This window comes from Daucus carota, chromosome 5 (genome assembly GCF_001625215.2).
Source record: "Daucus carota subsp. sativus chromosome 5, DH1 v3.0, whole genome shotgun sequence".
Lineage (NCBI taxonomy): Eukaryota > Viridiplantae > Streptophyta > Magnoliopsida > Apiales > Apiaceae > Daucus > Daucus carota.
In genome coordinates, this window is record NC_030385.2 from 37,583,749 (window position 1) to 37,605,366 (window position 21,618).

The 21,618-nt window shown below is 40.2% G+C and overlaps 4 protein-coding genes across 6 annotated transcripts; all 4 read left to right on the forward strand.

Moving 5' to 3' along the window:
- Positions 1 to 6: 6 nt before the first annotated feature.
- Positions 7 to 8,002, forward strand: LOC108222740 (bifunctional monothiol glutaredoxin-S16, chloroplastic). The gene is made up of 2 exons (XM_017396637.2): positions 7 to 452; positions 7,373 to 8,002. The coding sequence occupies exons 1-2, from the start codon at positions 63 to 65 to the stop codon at positions 7,871 to 7,873; spliced, it is 891 nt and encodes a 296-aa protein (XP_017252126.2). The 5' UTR covers positions 7 to 62; the 3' UTR covers positions 7,874 to 8,002.
- Positions 8,003 to 8,490: 488 nt separating this feature from the next.
- On the forward strand, positions 8,491 to 12,533 carry LOC108220909 (PHD finger-like domain-containing protein 5A). 3 transcript variants are annotated; one of them, XM_017394798.2, is made up of 2 exons: positions 8,491 to 8,619; positions 11,827 to 12,533. In XM_017394798.2, exon 2 carries the CDS (start codon positions 11,856 to 11,858, stop codon positions 12,186 to 12,188), a length of 333 nt encoding a protein of 110 aa, XP_017250287.1. In that variant the 5' UTR covers positions 8,491 to 8,619; positions 11,827 to 11,855; the 3' UTR covers positions 12,189 to 12,533. The 3 variants fall into 3 exon arrangements, with proteins under 3 accessions (XP_017250287.1, XP_063949719.1, XP_063949718.1); XM_064093649.1 differs by lacking the exon at positions 8,491 to 8,619 and adding an exon at positions 8,725 to 10,028; XM_064093648.1 differs by lacking the exon at positions 8,491 to 8,619 and adding an exon at positions 10,038 to 10,062.
- A 2,420-nt stretch (positions 12,534 to 14,953) lies between these two features.
- On the forward strand, positions 14,954 to 16,073 carry LOC108222133 (protein RESPONSE TO ABA AND SALT 1). Its single transcript, XM_017396039.2, has one exon. The coding sequence runs from the start codon at positions 15,077 to 15,079 to the stop codon at positions 15,797 to 15,799; it is 723 nt and encodes a 240-aa protein (XP_017251528.1). The 5' UTR covers positions 14,954 to 15,076; the 3' UTR covers positions 15,800 to 16,073.
- Positions 16,074 to 17,920: 1,847 nt separating this feature from the next.
- LOC108221713 (uncharacterized) lies at positions 17,921 to 20,242 on the forward strand. The gene has a single exon (XM_017395573.1). The coding sequence runs from the start codon at positions 17,921 to 17,923 to the stop codon at positions 20,240 to 20,242; it is 2,322 nt and encodes a 773-aa protein (XP_017251062.1).
- The last annotated feature ends 1,376 nt before the right edge of the window (positions 20,243 to 21,618 follow it).

Below are 21,618 nucleotides of genomic sequence, written 5' to 3' on the forward strand. Positions count from 1 at the left end.
CAAAATCAACAAAGCACACAGCAGTCACCGCTAGAACATATTCGCAATCATCATCAACTTCAATGGCAACTACTGTTAATTCATCTTCGCTATATAATCTTCTTTCACTCCCTTGTTTCTCTTCTTCCCAAAATGCCCCTGCCTTTTCGCTTAATTTACACTCCAAGTCATCATTCACTTCGCTCTCCTCCAGTTCTTTTACGCACGCAATTAAGTGCAGACCTTTGTGCCGAAACGTCGTCGTTTCGGCCTTGAGTAAGATTGCTGAATCGGAGTTGATTAATTTTCCGGCGGAAAGTGATGGAAAATTCGGCGTGGTTCCGGCGGATGCCGGCGTTTATGCGGTGTATGATGAGAATAGTGAAGTTCAGTTCATCGGAATATCGAGGAATATTGCGGCGAGTGTTAGTACTCACCGCAAATCGGTGCCGGAGCTTTGTTCTTCAGTGAAGGTATTGCATATAAATCACAGTTGTTAGTTTGTATATGTTTATAATAATATTATAAATTTATATAGGAAGGGAAAAATTAGTTCTTACATTTCTTTAGTAGACGCCGGCTATGAAGAATTAAGAAATTGTTTTAGAGTTTAGAAACCGCGAGCTCTGGAGTATTAATTATGAACTATGTATAATTTAGTTGCAGATATAAGGTTTAGAAGTTTAGTTGTTAACCGAGGATGTTAAAGTTGATATTAATAGACCAAACAAAACTAAACAAAATGGAAAGTACATAGTATATCCCACTCGGAATGATTAACTTATCCGGTGAATCTTTCTTGCAAGTTTGTTCTGTTCTGATGTACTAAATTAGTCTTTATAGCGTGTTATTTATGATCTTCTGGTTAGATAATGCCGAAGAGTATACATCTTTGCTTGCACTCTGTAGGCAATTGTTTGTCATCAAGTACAGACCATATCTCAAGAGAGGCGACTGTTGTTAGCATGAGCATCAGATTTGCATTGTCTTGGACTATGATACACTTCTTACTCTCATCTGCAGTAATTTTTAAACTATTTTTATGATATGTGGCACACAAACACCATTACACCACTAGTCACTTGTGGGAGAGTTAAATGAAGCATGACTTGCATTATAATTAATTTGCTTACAGAATGCAACATAACTAAGAACGAATCGTGCTTCTTTGACAAGGCTATTTGAAGACAGGATCTTGTCATTGCATCACCATATTAATCTTACAAGAGATATGTTGACACTGATTAAAGGCTAACAATTTATGATAGGACATTTGGATATTATATTTAGTTCCCCATATGATAAAATTTGTTTTTCGTAGATCCTCGCACTAAGCATCTGCTGCTATTGTCATATTTCTTAGCATTTATGCCTAAATTGGATAGGACAACAGGGGAGTTCCAATACATAGCTATGTTGAGTTTTGTAGCTCAAATTTATAACTAAATCTGCAAACATCCACTTCTATGCAGAGCTATACTTGAATTGAAAAAAGCATTAACGGATAATTGGTTATATTTTAAAACAAGAGATAGCTATAGCTATCCTGGCCGATCATCTCTAATAGATAAAATGAGGTAAATGAATATGAATTATAACTTGGATATAACATAGCAATCTCCACTTTGATATTAGCATTGGAGCACACCTTGCATTTTATCACCAGAAGTCACTTTTTAATTCCAAAATATATCAAAGTCTATAGCCATTTTGGCTTTTTGCTAGAGACTCACACACAATCAGCAAATAGCAGCACAATTAAACAAGACAATAATCACTGGAACTGAATAGGAAGCAATATTCAAGACACTCACTACTACGCACTTGCAATTACAGACTCAATTGACGATGGATAAACCCTAGCCACATTCGAGAGGTGGTACTCTCCCAGATCCCCTTTTTACTCACACAATACACAATGCCCTCTTCCGCTCTCCATTCCCAACTAAATATCTCTATTCTTCAATGACTCTTCTGCCCTTCCTTTTGACTGTATAGACTCTTCTGCCCTTTCACCCTTTTTCTAGCATAAGTCAACAGAGTTGCTGCATCTTTGACCGGGGTCATAGCATTACCGGGGGCCCAAACAGCCACCTTGTCCGCAAGGTGGAAACTCGGAAAGCGCACATCAAGACTCTCATAGTCCTCCCAAGTTGCTTCCCAGATGGGTAGATCCTGCCACTTGATCAAGACTTCTGTAATTGCCTGACCCTGCCTCACATCTAAGACCCTTTCTGGTGCAGCTTCCATGACTAAATCTGAACTGATCTGTGGGGGAATTGAACTAGTACAAATAGTCGAGCCTTCAGCCTTCTTGAGTTGAGAAACGTGGAACACGTTATGTATTTTAGAAGAGGCGGGTAACTGCAGACGGTAAGCCACTGTACCGACTTTATCCAGGACAGTAAACGGCCCATAGAAACGAGGTGCCAGCTTTGCATTCGAACGGGTAGCCAATGAGGTCTGCCTGTAGGGCTGGAGCTTAACAAAAACCTTATCACCCAACTGAAACTCCAGCATGCGTCGGTGACTATGTTCATATGAGCGCATTCGCTGCTGGGATTGTACCAGGTGAGCCTTCAAATCATCAAGCACAGCATCACGCTCAACCAACTGTTCCTCCAATGTAGCCACAGTAGTCCCTGGTTCCGAAAACCGGACTAATTTAGGGGGGGGCCTCCCATAAACGATCTCAAAGGGGGTGAATTTAGTGGAAGAGTGAAAACTAGTATTGTACCAAAATTCTGCCCAAGGTAGCCACCTGGCCCAAGTGCGAGGCTTGCCCTGAATAAAACATCTTAAATATCCCTCCAGAGTCTTGTTAACAACTTCCGTTTGGCCATCCGTCTGCGGATGATAAGCCGTGCTCCTCAACAACGCAGTCCCCTGAGCTCGAAACAACTCCTTCCAGAACAAGCTCAGAAATATGCGGTCCCTGTCCGATACAATAGTGGATGGGAAGCCATGAAGGCGTACAATCTGATTGATGAAAGCAGTGGCCACACTCGGGGCTGTGAAAGGGTGAGTCAGCCCTATGAAATGCGCATACTTCGATAAACGATCCACCACTACCAAAACAGTGTCTACCCCTTGCGACCTTGGCAACCCTTCCACTAAATCTAGGGAAATATCTTCCCATATACGAGAGGGTACTGGTAATGGCTGCAAAAACCCTGCTGGCATTAAAGTGGACTGTTTTTGCTGCTGGCAAACCGCACATTCACGGATATACTGGGCTATCATCTTGCGCATGCCCGGCCAGAACCATTCCGATGCTAGCCTTTTATATGTTTTAATCTCACCCGAGTGACCACCCACAGGGGAGTCGTGGTGCTCTCGGAGAAGCTGTACTGCCAATGCAGATTTAGGTGAGATTACCACTCGGCCTTTGTAGTAAACTATATCTTGCACCAACTCGTAACCCTTAGGAAGTGGACGGCCTCCTTGTAAATCATTCTTAATTTGGGTGATGAATGCATCATCCTGAATAGCTTTCTCAATATCGAGCCACGACACTCCTCCTATAGAAACTAACGCCCCACATTCAACAGGCTCCGAGACAACCCGTGATAATGCATCTGCAGCTTTGTTGGAAATACCCGGTTTGTATACAATGGTGAAATGATAGCCCATCAACTTACTTACCCAACGCTGATAATCAGCCCCAACCTCACGTTGTTCCAGTAGGTGTTTCAAACTTTGCTGATCAGTGCGGATGAGGAATGGATGACCAATCAGGTAGTGACGCCATTTCTGCACAGCCAGAACAATGGCCATTAACTCTTTTTCGTAAATTGACTTTAACCGATTCCTCTGGCCCAAAACCTTGCTGAAATAGGCGATTGGATGGTCGTGTTGGAGGAGGACCGCCCCAAGCCCATATCCAGAAGCATCTGTTTCAATGACAAACGGAGCAGAGAAGTCAGGCATCCGCAAGACAGGGGCTGCTGCAAGTGCCTGTTTAAGCGCCTCAAAGGCCCTGGAAGCATCATCTGTCCACCCAAACTTGTCTGCCTTCAGCTGATCAGTGAGTGGCCCAGCTAAGTGAGCATAATTCTTGATGAACTTCCTATAGTACCCGGATAGTCCCAAAAAACCCCTAAGCTCCCTGATATTCTTTGGAATAGGCCAGCTAACGATGGCCTGGATTTTCGAAGGGTCTACCGAAACACCCTTGCTAGATATTCGGTGGCCCAAGTAAGCAACTTCCCTTTGGCCAAACTCACATTTTTTAAAATTAGCATACAACTGGTGCTGACTTAAAGTTGCCAGAACAGTTTCCACATGCTTCACATGCGCCCCCTCATCTGCGCTATAAATTAGTATGTCGTCGAAGAAAACTAAGACGAAACCCCGAAGATATGGCCGGAAGACTTCATTCATAATTGTTTGAAAAGTCGCCGGTGCGTTTGTGAGCCCAAACGGCATAACCAGAAACTCGTAGTGGCCTTCGTGAGTTCGAAAGGCTGTTTTAGGGACGTCCTCTGGCCTAACACGCACCTGATGATAGCCTGATTTCAAGTCAAGCTTTGTGAAGATCGATGCTCCCTGAAGTTCATCTAACAGCTCATCGATGACCGGAATAGGAAACTTATTTGGGATGGTTGCCTTGTTGAGTGCCCTATAATCGACACAAAACCGCCATGAGCCGTCTTTCTTTTTTACTAGCAGCACCGGGCTCGAAAACGGGCTATTTGATGGCTGTATGATGCCGGCAGTAAGCATATCCTGTACAAGCCGCTCAATTTCATCTTTATGGGCTTGTGGATAACGGAATGGCCGGACATTAACAGGGTCTGTCCCTTCCTTCAGTATAATACTATGGTCTTGGAACCTCGCTGGAGGTAACCCATCTGGTAGATTGAACACAGCCTTGTAGTGCTGGACAAGTGGAGTTAAAAACTCCGGAACAACAGGTGTATCATTAGCTTCCCCTGTAACAGCACCCAAGTAATTACACTCCACCACATACCCTTGTCCCTCCTTCCGCAACGTTTTCAACATCGCCTTAAGAGTAATACCGGATCGACCCAAAGATGCGTCCCCCATCAAAGTTACCATTTCGTTCCCCAGCCTGAACGAAAGCCGCTGTGATTTCCAATTCGCAGTCATAGTACCCAGCTTTTCCAGCCATTGGAGACCCAAAATCAAGTCAGAATTGCCCAAAGCAATTGGCAAGAAATCCTCAACAATAGTCAAACCCTGTACTTCCACCACTACTGATTTACACAATCCTTTGCTCTGTACCATCTCCCCCGTGCCTAATGACACCCCAAACTCCTGAGAAGATACACAAGTGATGCCTAACTGTTGCAGGGCGTGTGTCGCTATAAAGTTGTGAGTAGCACCCGGATCAATCATAACAATTACCGGCACTCCATTAATTTCGCCTTTCAGTTTAAACGTTTTCGGGCTGGTCAAACCCACTACGGAATTAAGAGATATTTCTGGGTGCACTTCGTCCACTGGTGGTGGATCAGCGACATCCTCCAGCTCCTCCATTCCCCCAACCTCGGTATTCCACCCTTCCTCCTGAGTGACCAGAACACTCAGCTCCTTGCGCTGACATTTATGCCCAATGTTCCATTTGCTATCACAGCGGAAACACAATCCTTTTGCCCTTTTATCTTGTAGCTCCTTGTCACTGAGCTTCCGAACATCCCCAGAAACCTTGGTTACTACTGCTGGGCTACTTCCAGTCGATGCCCCCGAGGGAGAAAAACTTGAAAACGACTTAGGGCTGTAAGAACTAGACCCCAGAGAAGAGCCTTGGGAGGTGTTCGGTTTCCCTATCTGCGTAAAGCCCGAGCGTCCTTCCCCTCGAACTTTAGTCAATTTGAGCTTATCCTCCACCATATGGGCCAACTCCATTGCATGATCGACCGTAAGAGGGCCTAACAGCCGGACTTCGGCCCGTATCTCATCTTTCAATCCATTCAAAAACTGACCCAATGATAATTCCTCCGACACATTTTCAAGGGGGGCTAATAATTCAATGAATTTCAGGCGGTAATCAGTGACCGTACCTGCTTGCCTATGAGCTAGCCATTGCTCCTGTAGTGTGCCCGTGGCTTGGGAACGAAACTGCCGGCGAAGGAGACTCTTCACCTGCTCCCAGCTTTCAATCGGTCTCCTCCGGTGCTCCCATTGAAACCACAACAAAGCTTGTCCTTCTAATGCCACCACCGTAGCCTCCACCTTCTCTTCCTCCGATAGACTGTAAAAATTGAAAAACCGTTCCGCCCTTAAGATCCAACCGTCGGGATTGGAACCATCAAAGAGAGGCAGATCGAGCTTCTTATGGCGCCATGAATTACGCCCGTTAGGACCTGCTCCACCACCGGGGCCAGTGCCTGAGCCAAACCCACCACCGGATCTATAACCGCCAGATCCCGGACCACCACCTAACCCAGACCCGATGCCACCATAGAAACCACCCTTGGGTCCAACACCAGATCCACTCCCCTCCACCACCCCGAGAACCACATTCTCATGAGCCAAAACCCCTTTCGCAGGACCTGATTGAAAAGTGGACAGGGACGAACGAACATCCTCTTGAAATTTCAGCTGGTCATCTCTCATAGCAGCGATAAGAGACTCTTGGGTATCACGTGAGCGAGTGATCCGACCCTCTAAACGGGTGATTGCTGCAGCCAATTTTTCATCCTGGAGCTTCGTGATCTCGTCGAAACTCGAGGTGACCCGAGTGAGGAGAGATTGTTGCATGGCGGCCACCGCCCCTTTGATGGCGGCGCTTACTTCGATCGTGACTGCTTCACGCAGCGAACGCTGCTGGGTCTCTAGCTGTTCCTCAATCTGTGCTAGTCGATCTTTGTCTGAAGGACCCATGGACAAGTGTTGGCTCTGATACCACTTTGCTAGAGACTCACACACAATCAGCAAATAGCAGCACAATTAAACAAGACAATAATCACTGGAACTGAATAGGAAGCAATATTCAAGACACTCACTACTACGCACTTGCAATTACAGACTCAATTGACGATGGATAAACCCTAGCCACATTCGAGAGGTGGTACTCTCCCAGATCCCCTTTTTACTCACACAATACACAATGCCCTCTTCCGCTCTCCATTCCCAACTAAATATCTCTATTCTTCAATGACTCTTCTGCCCTTCCTTTTGACTGTATAGACTCTTCTGCCCTTTCACCCTTTTTCTAGCATAAGTCAACAGAGTTGCTGCATCTTTGACCGGGGTCATAGCACTTTTGCATTGGACTTGCCCTAATATAATTCTGAGGTCGGCAAAGGTGTTAATACTTATTACCAAATTTTAATGGCACAATCAAGCCTATTGATTGGTTGTGCACGTAAATGGGCTGAATACTTGTTTTCCCTTTAATTTTATTGCTAAATGTCTTGTATGGCAGGTTGGGGTTGTAGAAGAGCCTGATAGAACAGCTTTAACCCAAGCATGGAAATCATGGATGGAAGAACACATAGCCGTCACAGGAAAAATCCCACCAGGAAATGAAACTGGGAATACTACATGGGTCCGGCAGGCACCCAAGAAGAAGCCTGATCTGAAGTTAACACCTGGCCGCAATGTTCAACTTACAGTCCCTTTGGAGCAACTCATTGACCGGCTTGTTAAGGAAAACAAGGTAGTAGCATTTATCAAGGGATCAAGAAGTGCCCCTCAATGTGGATTCTCTCAGAAGGTAGTGGGGATTCTTGAAAGCGAAGGAGCAGATTATGAGAGTGTTGATGTTCTCGATGAAGAGTACAATAGCGGATTAAGAGAGACATTAAAGAAGTATAGCAACTGGCCTACATTTCCTCAGGTTTTTGTGAATGGTGATTTGGTTGGAGGATGCGATATATTGTCCTCAATGCATGAGAAAGGAGAGCTTGCTGGTTTGTTGAAGTAGACTAATAGATGATTGTTCTGTAAAATGGTTTGTAATTTTGTTTTATATCACTTCTGCTGCTCATGTTTTATCAAAAATAGATAGACAATTGCCTTAAGTTACAATGAAATAAAGACAAAACTTTACGCATTTATTCAAGTACATTTTATTTGAAAGGTTCTGCGACCAATTTCAGATAAATAGAAACAACCCTCCATGTTCCTATATCCTGTATATACTATTAATATTGTTAAAAAACACTTTCAACAAAATTCATTATTAAATAATGGCCGATAAAGAAAAATATATCGGTAGGAAGTTCCGAGATATTGGAAGTGTTTGTGTGGAATCATTTTTTTTTCAAATAAGGGTTATGTAGATTTTTTTAATGTTTAAATATTATTTTTTTAAGAATTTAATATTTAATATATATCGAATGTTTGTTATTTTTTATTCGTACAAAGAACTTATTTTGAGAATTTTTTTCTTTTCAGGACAAAGTAATTTATTTCTGATTAGTAAGATAAACTAAATGGGCATTATCAGTCACTTAATTTAACTGAAGAATTATTAAATAAATTTTAATATTCTCTTATAGATAAAAATATTTTAAAATTTATTTATTCAGAAAATATCGATTAAGCGTTAAAATTGAGTAATGCCGAACTAATTACATGTCGCCGAGAAGTATTAGCAACTCGTGTAGTCTAGTAAAGCTTATTGTGAAAATCATCAGCATTTCCTTTGGAGGCGCAGCAGCAGCAAAGGTTAAAATCTGCTTAACTTTTCCTTTCATATATATGTCTGTATATATTCATCTCATATATGTATAATTAACAATTTGCTGCTAATTAATCAGTTCTTTTCTTACACACATCAATGAAAAACTAGGGTTTAATTGTAACAATGTGATTTCATATCAATTGATGCTAATTCTGCTTAATTTATGCTGTTTTTTTAAGCTATATCTTTATCTTTATATGTTCTTTATCTGTATCGATCTAAATACTAGCTAGTTTCTGTCATGATAGTAATGTATGTGTGGGACACAGATTTTAGTCCTCTTCTCGGTGTTTAGGTTGCGGTGTACTCTGTTGATTAATATTTTGGGTCCTGGAAATGTCGTTTAGGGGTTTGGTTGCACTAATGAGTCTGGTTGGGTAAATCACACCATCATCCTATGAAAACACGATGTAATTAGTATATAACCTAACCAAACGAAAGATCATTAGTATGATAAATTGCAACAAATAAACGGAAAACAACAACACCAGCTCCGGTGCTTTTTTCTTTCATTCCATACAAAGTTAGTGAAAACAATACGTACTTCGTACGCCTTCTATATATATTATGTTTTAGCGCATATTTTTACAAGCATGTTTATGCCAGTAGCAGTCTCCCTTATCAAAATTAACACAGCACCAACAACTTTACCCAGACTTGCATAAAAAAGGATAACAAAATTTAATATTCTTCTCATCAGACATAAAGTGGCTCGCCAATTCTAGTATGATTATCACCATGCTCCGCACCTAGATTAAAACAAATATAAAGTATGAGTGCATATGTATGTGTGTGTGTCCTGCACATAGATTTACACTAGGGATGATGAATTGCTTGCGGTCAGTTGTCACAAACTGAGTAAAGAAGACAAGTTGAAAGAGTGCCAGATCTTTAAAAAGCCTTAAAGTTTTCATTTTATTTTGCTATAATTGTCGCTGGAATGAACTCAACTAATAGATTTGCTTACAATAAATGTAATTTAACGCCAGTTGCAACTTGAACATTAAAGTCAAACCTCTACTAATTTCTCTTATGCTGTATCTCTAGGTTATGTGTTTTTGTCATTTTTTCTTTTATAAGTAAAAGAAGTCCAAATTTTAGCTCGCTTATCTCAAACAAATATATTGTCCCTCTCTCCATTTGCATCTTGCTTGCACTTTGCATCTCTTTTATGAGTCGCGCATCTCATTGAAGGGGATGCGCCTCAGGGTAGTCGAGGCACATTAGTTTTGCCTTGTGCACCCTGGCGCAATATTAACAACAGTGGCTATATAGTGGTATTATTTCTATGCAGTTGAGTCACCTTATGGGAGAGGATGAAGTTGTTTGGATTGCAATTCTCTAGAAGAGAACAATCTCAATTTCAATAATGCCAGCCTCAAAGGAAAAAAGAGTACATCTCTTTATTAGAGTTAAATACTATCTCGGTAGTAGCAATTTATCTCAGTAGTTATCTTGATAAATTTTACCATATATTTAAATTCTAAAATATTGTTATTATCTCACTTATCTAGAATAATTTGTATTCATATTAGTTGAAAAATGTATGTATCTTTTAACTTAAAGTTACTTGTAAAGAACATCAGTTATAAACCAGATTTGTACATTACAATTATCAACTGTATTTCTAAATTATTGTTTTAAAATAGGTAAAAACTAATTGCGTTTTACTTGCACCATGTGCCCATCGAGTGGCTTTGCCGTCAACCACACTAACAAGTAACATCTAGAAATCCAATGCTTCATTTGTACGAGTATGGATGCGAGTATAATCAATTGTTTCGGGTTGACTGCAAAGTCAGATGTAGGGATTTTTGTATGTTGTGGAGAAAAAAGACTACTTTGTAATGGATGTGGTGTGTTCGTTTGGTGGATAAAAAAAGAAACTGCAAGAGTGAGGGTGTGTAGGGATAAAGAAAGGGTGGTTCTAGAAAGTGCAAGACCCTGGATTCCTGCTTTTTACCCATTTACCAACACGGGGGGGGGGGGGGGGGGGGGGGGGGGGGGGGCTAAATGTGTGATCCCGGTAGCTGTTTGATGTAGGATGAGATTAGGTTTCAAACCGGCGTCTAAACACTACTAGGCTCAGGGGCAGAGACACAAGGGTGGCTTTAAGCCCGCCTCTTATGTCTAATAATAAAAAAATTATATATGCAATATTGAATAACTAAGTTAATATAAATGTAGCTCACCTTCCCGTAATAAGTGGTTTTGTCTCTGAGTAGGTTACTAGATATGTGCCCCCAACAAAAGTGACCTCTAACTTGGCTTGTTATAAAATTAAGCTAGCCTGCTTTCCTGGCAGGTCAAGTTAAATTTCTTGGTTGGAACTGGGGGAAGTCTTCAGTAGGATGCTGACCGGACTAACATTCTGTTTATTGTGAATACTGCAACACTTACAGTCTTAAGTAAGAAGCATATCCTATATGCATATATAAAAATTAGGACTGACAAGCTTGATAGTCTTTATTTTAGAAATGCATAAAAGATAAAAGATCTAAGTAAAATATTAACATGTATATATATAACACTTACAGTCTTAAGTAAGAAGCATATCCTATATGCATATGTAAAATTAAGGACGGACAAGCTTGATAGTCTTTATTTTAGAAATGCATAAAAGATAAAAGATCCAAGTAATATATTAACATGTATATATATAACATATGCATGATGATTTTATTATGCAGTTATCACGCAAATGTTTTTTTATCCTTTTTGGAAGCCCTTGTATATTACAGTATATTCATGCATATGCTTGTTGGTTTGGCTGTCCTATTGTCTGACTATAAGTGAAATAATAATTTTAGCAGAAATGACTGCAGTAGATCAATGCTTTTTATCGTCCTTCGTTTTTTAAATGTTATTTGTAATAATCGTCATTGTACAGAGATTCTAATTACTAATTGAGTTCTATAGGAGGGAAAGTTTAATTACAATGGCATTATTCTTGTAGAACGGGGAAGAGCTTGAAACTCTTCCTTGCTAGATTTATTGTCTCCCATTTCCTCTTTCCTTGCCAGATTAATCATCTCAGTTACTAATTTGAGAATGTACGATGTTCTCATGCAAACTGGTAACTGGTTAATGAAAAAGTTTTATCTGTTTTTAACTTCAATAGTGTTGTATATGACTTGTCTTTGTTACTTTATCTCTTCTGTATCCTGAAATGTAAACATGGTTGCCTACAGAGCATCTTGAGAAAGCTTAAGAGAAAAGAATGGCCAAGCATCATCCTGATTTGATTATGTGCCGTAAGCAACCAGGAATTGCTATAGGACGGTTATGCGAAAAATGTGATGGCAAGTGTGTAATATGTGATTCATATGTTCGGCCTTGTACACTTGTTCGAGTATGTGACGAATGCAATTACGGATCTTTCCAGGGGCGGTGCGTTATATGTGGAGGGGTAGGAATTTCTGATGCATATTACTGCAAAGAGTGCACTCAGCAGGAAAAAGACAGAGACGGGTGTCCCAAAATTGTCAATTTGGGAAGTGCTAAAACAGATTTATTCTATGAAAGGAAGAAATATGGATTCAAGAAGAGATAATTCTCGGTGATAACTAATAACCCTTTTTTAGCTTTATGAAAAAGAAAAAAAAAAAAAAAATCTTCTATGATGAAGATGAAATGAAAACTTAAGCATAAGACTTTGCCGAGGCTCGTTCTATTTGCAATTATTCCATATCATTCTGTTAACATCTTTGAGTTTGGCAAAGTTGTACCATATTCGTAGTTATTCCATTTCCTTCTATTAACATCTTCGAGTTTGGCAAAGTTGTAGCACTCAGTTTAATTATGTATTTATTGTACTTTAACCAGCCCTGCATGTTGCATTGTGAGAATCGATGATGAGCTTTGTCTCGAGAAGCTAGTCATATTGTTTTGTAATACATACAGTTGCATGAATTGAGCCACAGGCTCTCTGCTCATCTATATCCGAGTGTATGGAGTAGCTGAGTTTAATGTTAAATACAGGAAGCATGGATAATGATCCCCCACCTCATCTATAATGTCAGTTTTTGGGACTCTTTTCGATGGCTTATGCACTCTAAGACAAACAACTGGGCTCCACTTAGAACCAAGTTGTTGTGTCAGGGTCCACAGTAATCTCCCGCATGCCAGGGTGAAAGTAGTAAATATTTTCTATTTTCAGCTCTTTAAAATCAGATTCTTAATTACGTGTAAATGAAAATAAGTCGAGCCTTCTTGGTGCAACTCGACGGTGCACGGTGATTAGGGGTGTAAACGAGTCAAACTGTTCGTGAGCTACTTGAGTTCGGCTCGTAAAATATTCAAATTTGATTCGATAATAATCGAGCCGAGTTCGAACTCGAGCTATTTGAACGTTCTACCGAGCCGAGCTCGAGCTTTAAATTACTCGGCTTGTAAGCTTCGTGAGCCTTATCGAGCCTCTACTATGTTTTATTTTTTATTATAAATATATACTCTTACAAAAATATTTAATATTTTATTTATAATTTATATATTTGATTGAATCGAAGTCGAGCCGAACTGATCATATTTCGAGTTTTGGTCCATATTTGATGACTCGGTTCGAGTTTTCGAGCCGAACTCACGCCTATCAAACTGTTTACGAGCCGAGTTTTGAACTTGAAATTAAAGGCTCGGTCGAACTCGAACTCAAGCCCCAAACTTTTAAATCAAGCTCAAGCCGAGCCTGACAGTGTTTGACTCGGCTCGGATTTTTTTAATGAGTCGAATTTGGATTCGAATCTGAATTACTCGGATTCGTCTTCAGCCCTAGCCCTAGACGATGAAGATACATGGAGCTTCTTTTCTCAATATGAAAAAGCCGATAGAAATCAGAAATTATTGAGATTTAAACACAATTAAAAGTTAAGCAAAACATTATTAGAAGAAATAATATAATCACAAACATTAAACTAAAACTACGTGCAAATTGATTATTTCTAAAAATGATATAAAAATCAAGAAGATGTTGTGTTTGATCGGAGTAAATGTTGTAAGGGGATAGAATAAAATTTAAATTATGTTATGTTCCTTAGTTCGAATTGTTCGAATCGTGAGGCTGATCACTATACTATAAAAATTATAGTTGTGTTATCTCAAGTAAGGGTGATTTTCAAAAAAGACCGGTGTGTTCAACATCTTCCTATCTCGAGAGACGCTATCTACTATACTATTATAGTTGTGATAATGGACATCGCAATAATGATATGTTGTTTTGTTTTTAGTTTGGTGAATGAATTTGAAAAGAATGAAATGCAATGTTTTATAAATTTCATTTTTCCATCCCATTTTTTTACCCATTTTATTAGAGAGTCCTAATTTGAGAAAGAATAATGTATTTTTTCTTATAGTTAATTTCTTTAGAAATTTTACTATAAAAATTTTATACTTCTTCAACTTTTTTCAACTTTCGTTCTAACTTTTTTATTTATTAATCATTTTATTTTCTTTCCTCGATCAAACACAACACAATATTAATATCGCTGACAAGTGGTAAGTGGAAGAAGAATTAGGAAGAGTTACGAAAGAAGAAATAGGAAGAAATAGGAAGAGTTACGAACGCATGCATGCTTACACTTGTCACCAGGCTACACGACTTTCTATTAGGGGTGATCACGGTTCGGTTTGGTTCGGATTGGAGGTAGAACCGGAACCAAACCGTACATTAGCGGTTTTTTAAAATCTCAAACCAACCCGTGACCAGCAAACCAATTAACCCGGACCAAGCGGTGCGGTTTTTGATGGTTCGGTTAAGCGGATTGATCGGTTTATGACTAAGACTTATAATGAGGATTCATGAATAATACTAGAAAATAAAGTATCATTTTCTCTCCATTTGCACAATTTTATATAGTTAAATTAAAATACAAACTTTAGTCTAATAAAATGCATAAACTTGAATCGAAATCGAAGTCGTGGATCACTGAATTGATATGACTTGTAGAGTTGTAGTTGGTATTGATAAGATAAGTAACTAAACAACAAACCAACAAGTATAAATTAAAAAATTAATATATTTATATAAAATTAATATTATATATATATATATAATATTAAATATTTATATTGTATATATATAAATATGCGGTTCGGTTTTATAACGGGTTGGTTTAATATAAAACCGAAACCAACCCACAACCCACAGTTTTTTAAATTAGTCGAACCAAAACCGTAAACCTCATTTCGGTTTCGGTTTGGATCGTATTAACATCGGATTGGTTTATGCGGATTTTGCGGTTTAAACCGGACCGTGATCACCCCTACTTTCTATAGTAATATCTCGCCTTCTCACCCTGTAGCTTCCACTTGCAAACAATCAACTGTCTCCATCTGGTATCTTCGCAACCAAGTCTCACACCACACTATTCCATTCTATTCTTTTGCTCTGTATATAGTGAACACCTTCATACGCAATTCTGCCGCATCACACTCCTCTCTCTCTCAATGTCTTCTAAACACTCGCCATCAGGCTCAAGCAGTAACAATATTTCGTGTTCCAGAGACTTCGAAATATTTCTGCAAGGCTGGTTACTTCGACAACACCGTTTCCATGAATTACTCCAAACCACCCTCCAAAATATTGAAGATCACAAAGAAGATGATCTTAATGTTTTGGTCTCCAAGGTCTTATCTCACTACCACCAATACTACGAGAGAAAATCAGAAATGGCGACTCACAATGTTTTCCTTGTCTTTTCCCCACCATGGTTCACTCCATTCGAGAAGACCTTCTTCTGGGTCGGAGGCTTCAGGCCTAGCCTAGCCTTCAAGGTCCTGGAGACGGTGATCAACGGGGAGGAATTGACGGAGCAGCAGCGGCAGCGTCTGGATATGCTGAAGGATGATCTGGCGAGAGAGGAAGCTGATGTGGCGAGAGAGATGGCGTCTACTCAGGAGAAAGTGGCTACTGATCAGGCCGTCATGGAAGCGGTGAAGAAGATGGAGAATAGGATTGATGGGGAGATTGTTGAGATGGATGCGATACTGAGGGGATTGAGGTCTGGGATGGAAATAGTTTTATCTTGTGCTGATTCTCTCAGAGTGGCGACTGCTGGGAAGGTGACTCAGATTCTGAATCCGGTTCAGTGTATTAAGTTTTTGGCTGCGGTTACTAAGCTTCAGCTTCGAATTCGAACAAAGGGAATGCAGCTCATAGGTAGCAACTAAGCCCTGAAAAAATCCAAAAAAAAATGTAGTATAAATTAAGTGGTTTTTTCGCAGACATGAGTTTTGGGCAATCTGAGTGTGTTGGTTGTTGGATTTGAGGGTTTTGATCTGAGTGTGTTGGTTGTTGAAGTGTTTTGGGCAATCACAGTATAATGTGTTTGCTAGTTCTTGGTTGTATAACCGTCTTGCATGACGCTTTCACTAGTACTGTTTTTGTGCTTTCCCCTCAATCTTCTGCCCAAATTTTATCTTAATCTTACTTCCCTTTGCACTTGTCTATTTTGTTCTGTCTTTGCACTTGTCTATTTTGTTCTGTTTTTCCTACATGAACTTAAACTTTTTAAATGTTTACCAATTGATTATTTTTTTCCATCACTGTTCATAACTGAAAATACTATCGTAATGTAAGTATGCAAATTTATAAGGTTAATGTCTAGATCACTTGTGAGGCGTTTGAATTAAGATCGAGGATGAGAATGGAGTGTATGGAAATGAAGTTTAGAGGAATGAGAATAGGAAGGATATGATTAAATTAATGTTGTGTTTGGTTGGAGAGAATGGAATGGAATGGAATGCAATGAGTAAAAATACTTGAAATTAATAGTGATAGGAAGAAAATTTTAAAAAAAATTGAGGAAGTGCAAAATTGCTATGATGAGATTTGAGAGGAAATTGAAGATGAGAGAGAATGGAGCATTCCATCTCAAAGTGAAGGTGTGAACTCTAGCACATGATGTAAGGAATGGAATGGAGGAATGAATGAAATTTCTTAAAAATTATTTATAAAATAGTTCATTTTTCATTCCATTCCTTCCGGAATCATTCACCCCAACCAAACACAATATAAGTAAGAGCATCTCCAACGGCGTTGGCTATAATTGTTGGCTAAATAGAATCTGTAAGACATTATGTAAAATTTGCCGAACCTGTAAGACATTATGCTTCAATGGTATTGGCTATATTAGTTGGTTATAATTTAAAAATAGTATGTTATTAATATTTAGATTGTTATAAATAGAATATATCAGTTTAATATGGTAATAAATAATATGTAATAAGTGGAAAGGAGGAAAATAAATTGCGGGAGATGACGTGGAATTCACTACAGATCTGTAGCGGATCGACAAATATAGCCATCCATAGGGGGTGGCTATAATTATACACAATGGGTTGCTATGGTTGGAGTTCTATTTATTGTGAACATTGGCTATAAAATTTAATTTTGAAAAGTCACATGACTTTTAGCTAAAGGCTTGTGAGAGTTAGAGATACTCTTAAGAAGATGAGTTTTTCATTTTATATCATCAATAAAATTAATGTTAACCAAACTCATTAATCATAAATCAAACACCTCAACATCTCCTTGATATATATGTGAAGTACTATAAATTTATGAAATTTATAAAAAAAATTATACTATACAAAGGTGGGTGATGGGAATGATGTTGAAGATGGGAGTGCGAGATATTAACGAAGGAAATCAAAATTGAATAGAATCGCAATGGTGTAGTATAGTGTATAAGCATTATACATTTCGAGTAATATTATTTTTTAATCAAATTACGGGGTGTTAGTGTTATAACAGGAATTTGCAGGTGTCAAGACGTGACATGAAGGGTTGCTGACAGGACGAGACGTGAACCATGAAGGCAGAAGAGCTATTGAATTCCTGAAGAATCGGTCAAGTAGGTGGATAAGCATTGACCTATTTCCATGCAAGTCTGGTGTACGTGATAAGCCACAAACCCACGTGGAGTAAAAGTAGGATAATTAGTTGTATACTTCAGTATAAATAATAGCTTGAGCTAGCATGTATAGGCAGACAATCTTCAGCATACAACACAAGTGTACTCAATATTCAAACATAGTGAAACATATTCGGCAGGGTATAAACCCTCCCGCGGTTTTTCCTCTTCGGGGGTTTTCCGCGTCACCATTTTCTTGTGTCTTTACTTTATATGCAATTTAATTCTTTAGCATTTAACCCCGCAAAATCCAGCACGAACAATTGGCGCCGTCTGTGGGAAACTTGCTAAAGATTCAACGTAGAAACACATGTCGACGGGTAATCAACAGCAAGGCGGTTCCACGAGCCAAGGAGACAACCCCACGATACGACAAATGGCGGAGACAATCAGAAAGATGCAAGCAGACATGGATGCTCAGAAAGAAGCATGGAGGTCGGAGAGGGAGACATTACAATCTGAGAATCAGGCATTACGCAGAACCAGAACTACGACAAGGCAAACATTGGCAAGTGGGGCTAGGCGTCTGAACATGGACGATGGAGATGAAGAAGAGTGTGACGAGGAGATTGAAATGGAAAACCCTAATCACGAGAATCCAGAGGTCAACGATGAACGTGAAAATGAAAACGGTCTCGGGGGACATAACGGAAGACATGGACGTAACAAGAAGAGAAAGAAAGGACATAAATCTCCCAAATCACGCAGCCACGCGACAGAACCTATGTGGAAGGAATTACAGGACCTGAAAGAAATAGTGCAACGTATCCCGGGAGTACCTAAACCCCTGGAGAAGGCTGCACCCTTAAGCTACGCAGATTCCCCCTTCTGTGACAACATAGCCATGGTGGAAACGCCAAAACGCTTCGCGGTGTCACCCATGAAAGCCTACGACGGCACGACCGATCCACAAGAACATGTGGCACAATATAAACAGAGGATGTTTACTGTACCCATCACGAGAGAACACCAAGAGCCATGCATGTGCAAGGGCTTTGGATCAACACTCACAGGACCAGCGCTTCAGTGGTTTGTCGGCTTGCCCAACGGGAGCATTAAGACGTTCGCAGATCTGGTTGACGCCTTCAATCTCCAATTTGCTAGAAGTCGAGTATTTGAGAAGACCACGAGTGACCTGTACAAGATCGTGCAGAGGTATAGAGAACCGCTTCGGGAGTATTTGACGAGATTCAACCATGAAAAGGTCACGATAACAAACTGTGACATCCCCACGGCTATAGAAGCCTTCCGAAGAGGTCTGGAACGGGATTCACCACTTTACGACGAGCTGACGAAGTATCCATGTCAAACCATGGATGATGTGCAGGCCAAGGCCATGGCCCAAGTGAGATTGGAGGAAGATAAGCAAGTGGACGACGATAAGTACTACTGTCCCAACAGGAAGATCACGACATCCAGGATGCGGGACAACAGGCCTTACGCCAGGACAACGAGAGAGGACGTAAGGATCAGTTCAACGCAAGAGAGAACAGACTGGAGGAAGGACCCCAACCTGCCGCCAACATACGACAGCTATGGCTTTACGCTAACGCCGTCAGCCTTGATGAGAGAATTCACCAAGATGGGGGATATTGTGAAATGGCCTCCCAAGACAAATAAGCCAAAGTCGAACCCGGATTCAAAGTTATGGTGTGATTTCCATGGGGACTACGGACACCGCACCTATGATTGTGTGGCATTGAGGAAAGAGCTACAAATTTTAATTAAGAAAGGATACCTGATCGAGTTCATGACGGGAAGCAAGTCAGCGCATACCGGAGAAGACTGGACATCTCCAGGACACTTGCCTCCTCCACCACACCAAAAGGTGATCAACTTCATAGCTGGGGGATCAGAACTATCTGGCACAACGTACTCTCAGGCAAAACGCGTAGCAAGAGAAACCAACATAAGAGTATTCAGGGCAGAGATTTCGGATTTTAGGACGCCGGCTTTGACGTTCGACGAGTCTGACAGGGAACACGTCACGGAACCCCAACATGACAGTCTCGTCATCTCACTCACAGTTGGAAATTGTTTCATAAGGCGCATTCTGGTTGATAATGGAAGTGCAACGAACATTATGATGCTGGGAACGCTGCAACAAATGGGCTTGACAGAAGCCGACATGGTCATGAAGACAACCACGCTAGTTGGATTTAGTGGAGAAACTAAGAGGATAGTCGGGGAGATCACACTGCCAACATATGCACAAGGGTTGAATCTCTTAACAAAGTATGTGGTTATGGATGGAGATTCAACATACAACATCATCTTGGGGAGACCATGGATTCATGACCTGAAGGCAGTCCCCTCCACCTATCACCAAGTTATCAAGTTCCCGACACCATGGGGAATTCAAGAAATTCAGGGAGATCAAAGCTTTATCAACAAGATGTCTCAGGTGCAGATCAATCAAACAATGGAAATCGGCATCGACAATATGGATTTGACAGACTTTGTGGCTGACTTCAGTCCAAGCCAACTACGACAAGAAGAGTATGAACATGTTATGTCAAAAGTAAAAGCTCGATCCCAGAAGACAGACGCCAATGAGACGTCAGACAAGAACGGCACAGGACAGGGGCTTGCACTCAAGTCGCCACAGGGGGATACAATGGCTACAATTCATAAGTCTGCGGACGTGTGCGAAGCGCCCTGCTATGACAATGCAATACTTGGACACGACAGCTTTTAGTCAATCACCCCGGATGGAATTCAGACACCAGGAATCCGAAACGCCTTACATTTGAACTAGTATCACATGTAATGCGACTTATCTTTCCTTTGTTTTCTTAGTAGAAGTAGCGTAATAAGTCGATTAGGAGATTTATTTGTGCTTTGGCTTATGCCACCTGGATTATGTTTCATGGTGATTGCTATATTTAGTTGATTTCGAATAACAGCATGTTTCCATTCGCATGATTTGATGACTTGCTTTAATTTACTCTATATAGATCATGTATGCCTATGTGTGATTTGCATGCAAACCATAGATGTCTAGACATAATAATTTTTACTCCCTATGACATGATATTGTGTGAATAAGATTTATAATATGCCACTCAAAATAGGAGGGCTGATCACCCATCCTATTACAATTATTCGACTACGTTAACGACACTACTGCCGACACCACAAACAATTAATGATGCACTAGGATATTATCCAACCACAATTACGATTACGAGCTGAGTTTCAAGAGGGAAAGGCCTTTTAGCCAGCCTACGAATGCATGCATCAACGTTTGAAAATAAACAGATTTGTCGAATACAACAACGATTGAAAACTATGTGTTTGTCGAAAACGTATATGACGTGCATCAACATTTGAAAATTATCAAATTTGTCGACTACTTATTTAACAATTTATAATTAACTTTGAATTTAGATATTGTATACTACAAATCAACATTCGACATATCGATGACCAACATATGTTATATGTTGTAGACAACAAACTTACTGGGGCTTCCCATGAACAAACAATCAAGATGTGCGACATCATTCATTCTACAAAAGCTTAATATTTTAACGAACGTAACGACAATTAACAACGTCAAAATCACGTGAAGAAATATATCAGAAGCTATTTGCCTAGGACTGGACGCCTTCGGTGATCCCGTCTCTGGCAGATTGACGATCTTCATCGCCATCTTTCGGATCACCCATAACGTGAGCATCATCTTTCTGAACAACTTGCGAAGACTGTGCATCCATCAAGGACAAGAATCTAGAAGCACAACCACTATGTTCTTCCTCGAGCTCTTTGAAGTGAATGGAAATTCTGATTAAAAGCTTGACGAGCAGCCAAAGTGGTCTAAGGAGCTTGCAGGACGGAATAAGAGTGGGTGATGGCGTATGACATGGAACGACTATATGATCTGGGAACGTATCGGAGATGGAATCACTGAGAGAGATTTTATTGATTAAATTGATTAAATAAATCAATAAAATCTGGGGCTATTGTTATAACAGGAATTTGCAGGTGTCAAGACGTGACATGAAGGGTTGCTGACAGGACGAGACGTGAACCATGAAGGCAGAAGAGCTATTGAATTCCTGAAGAATCGGT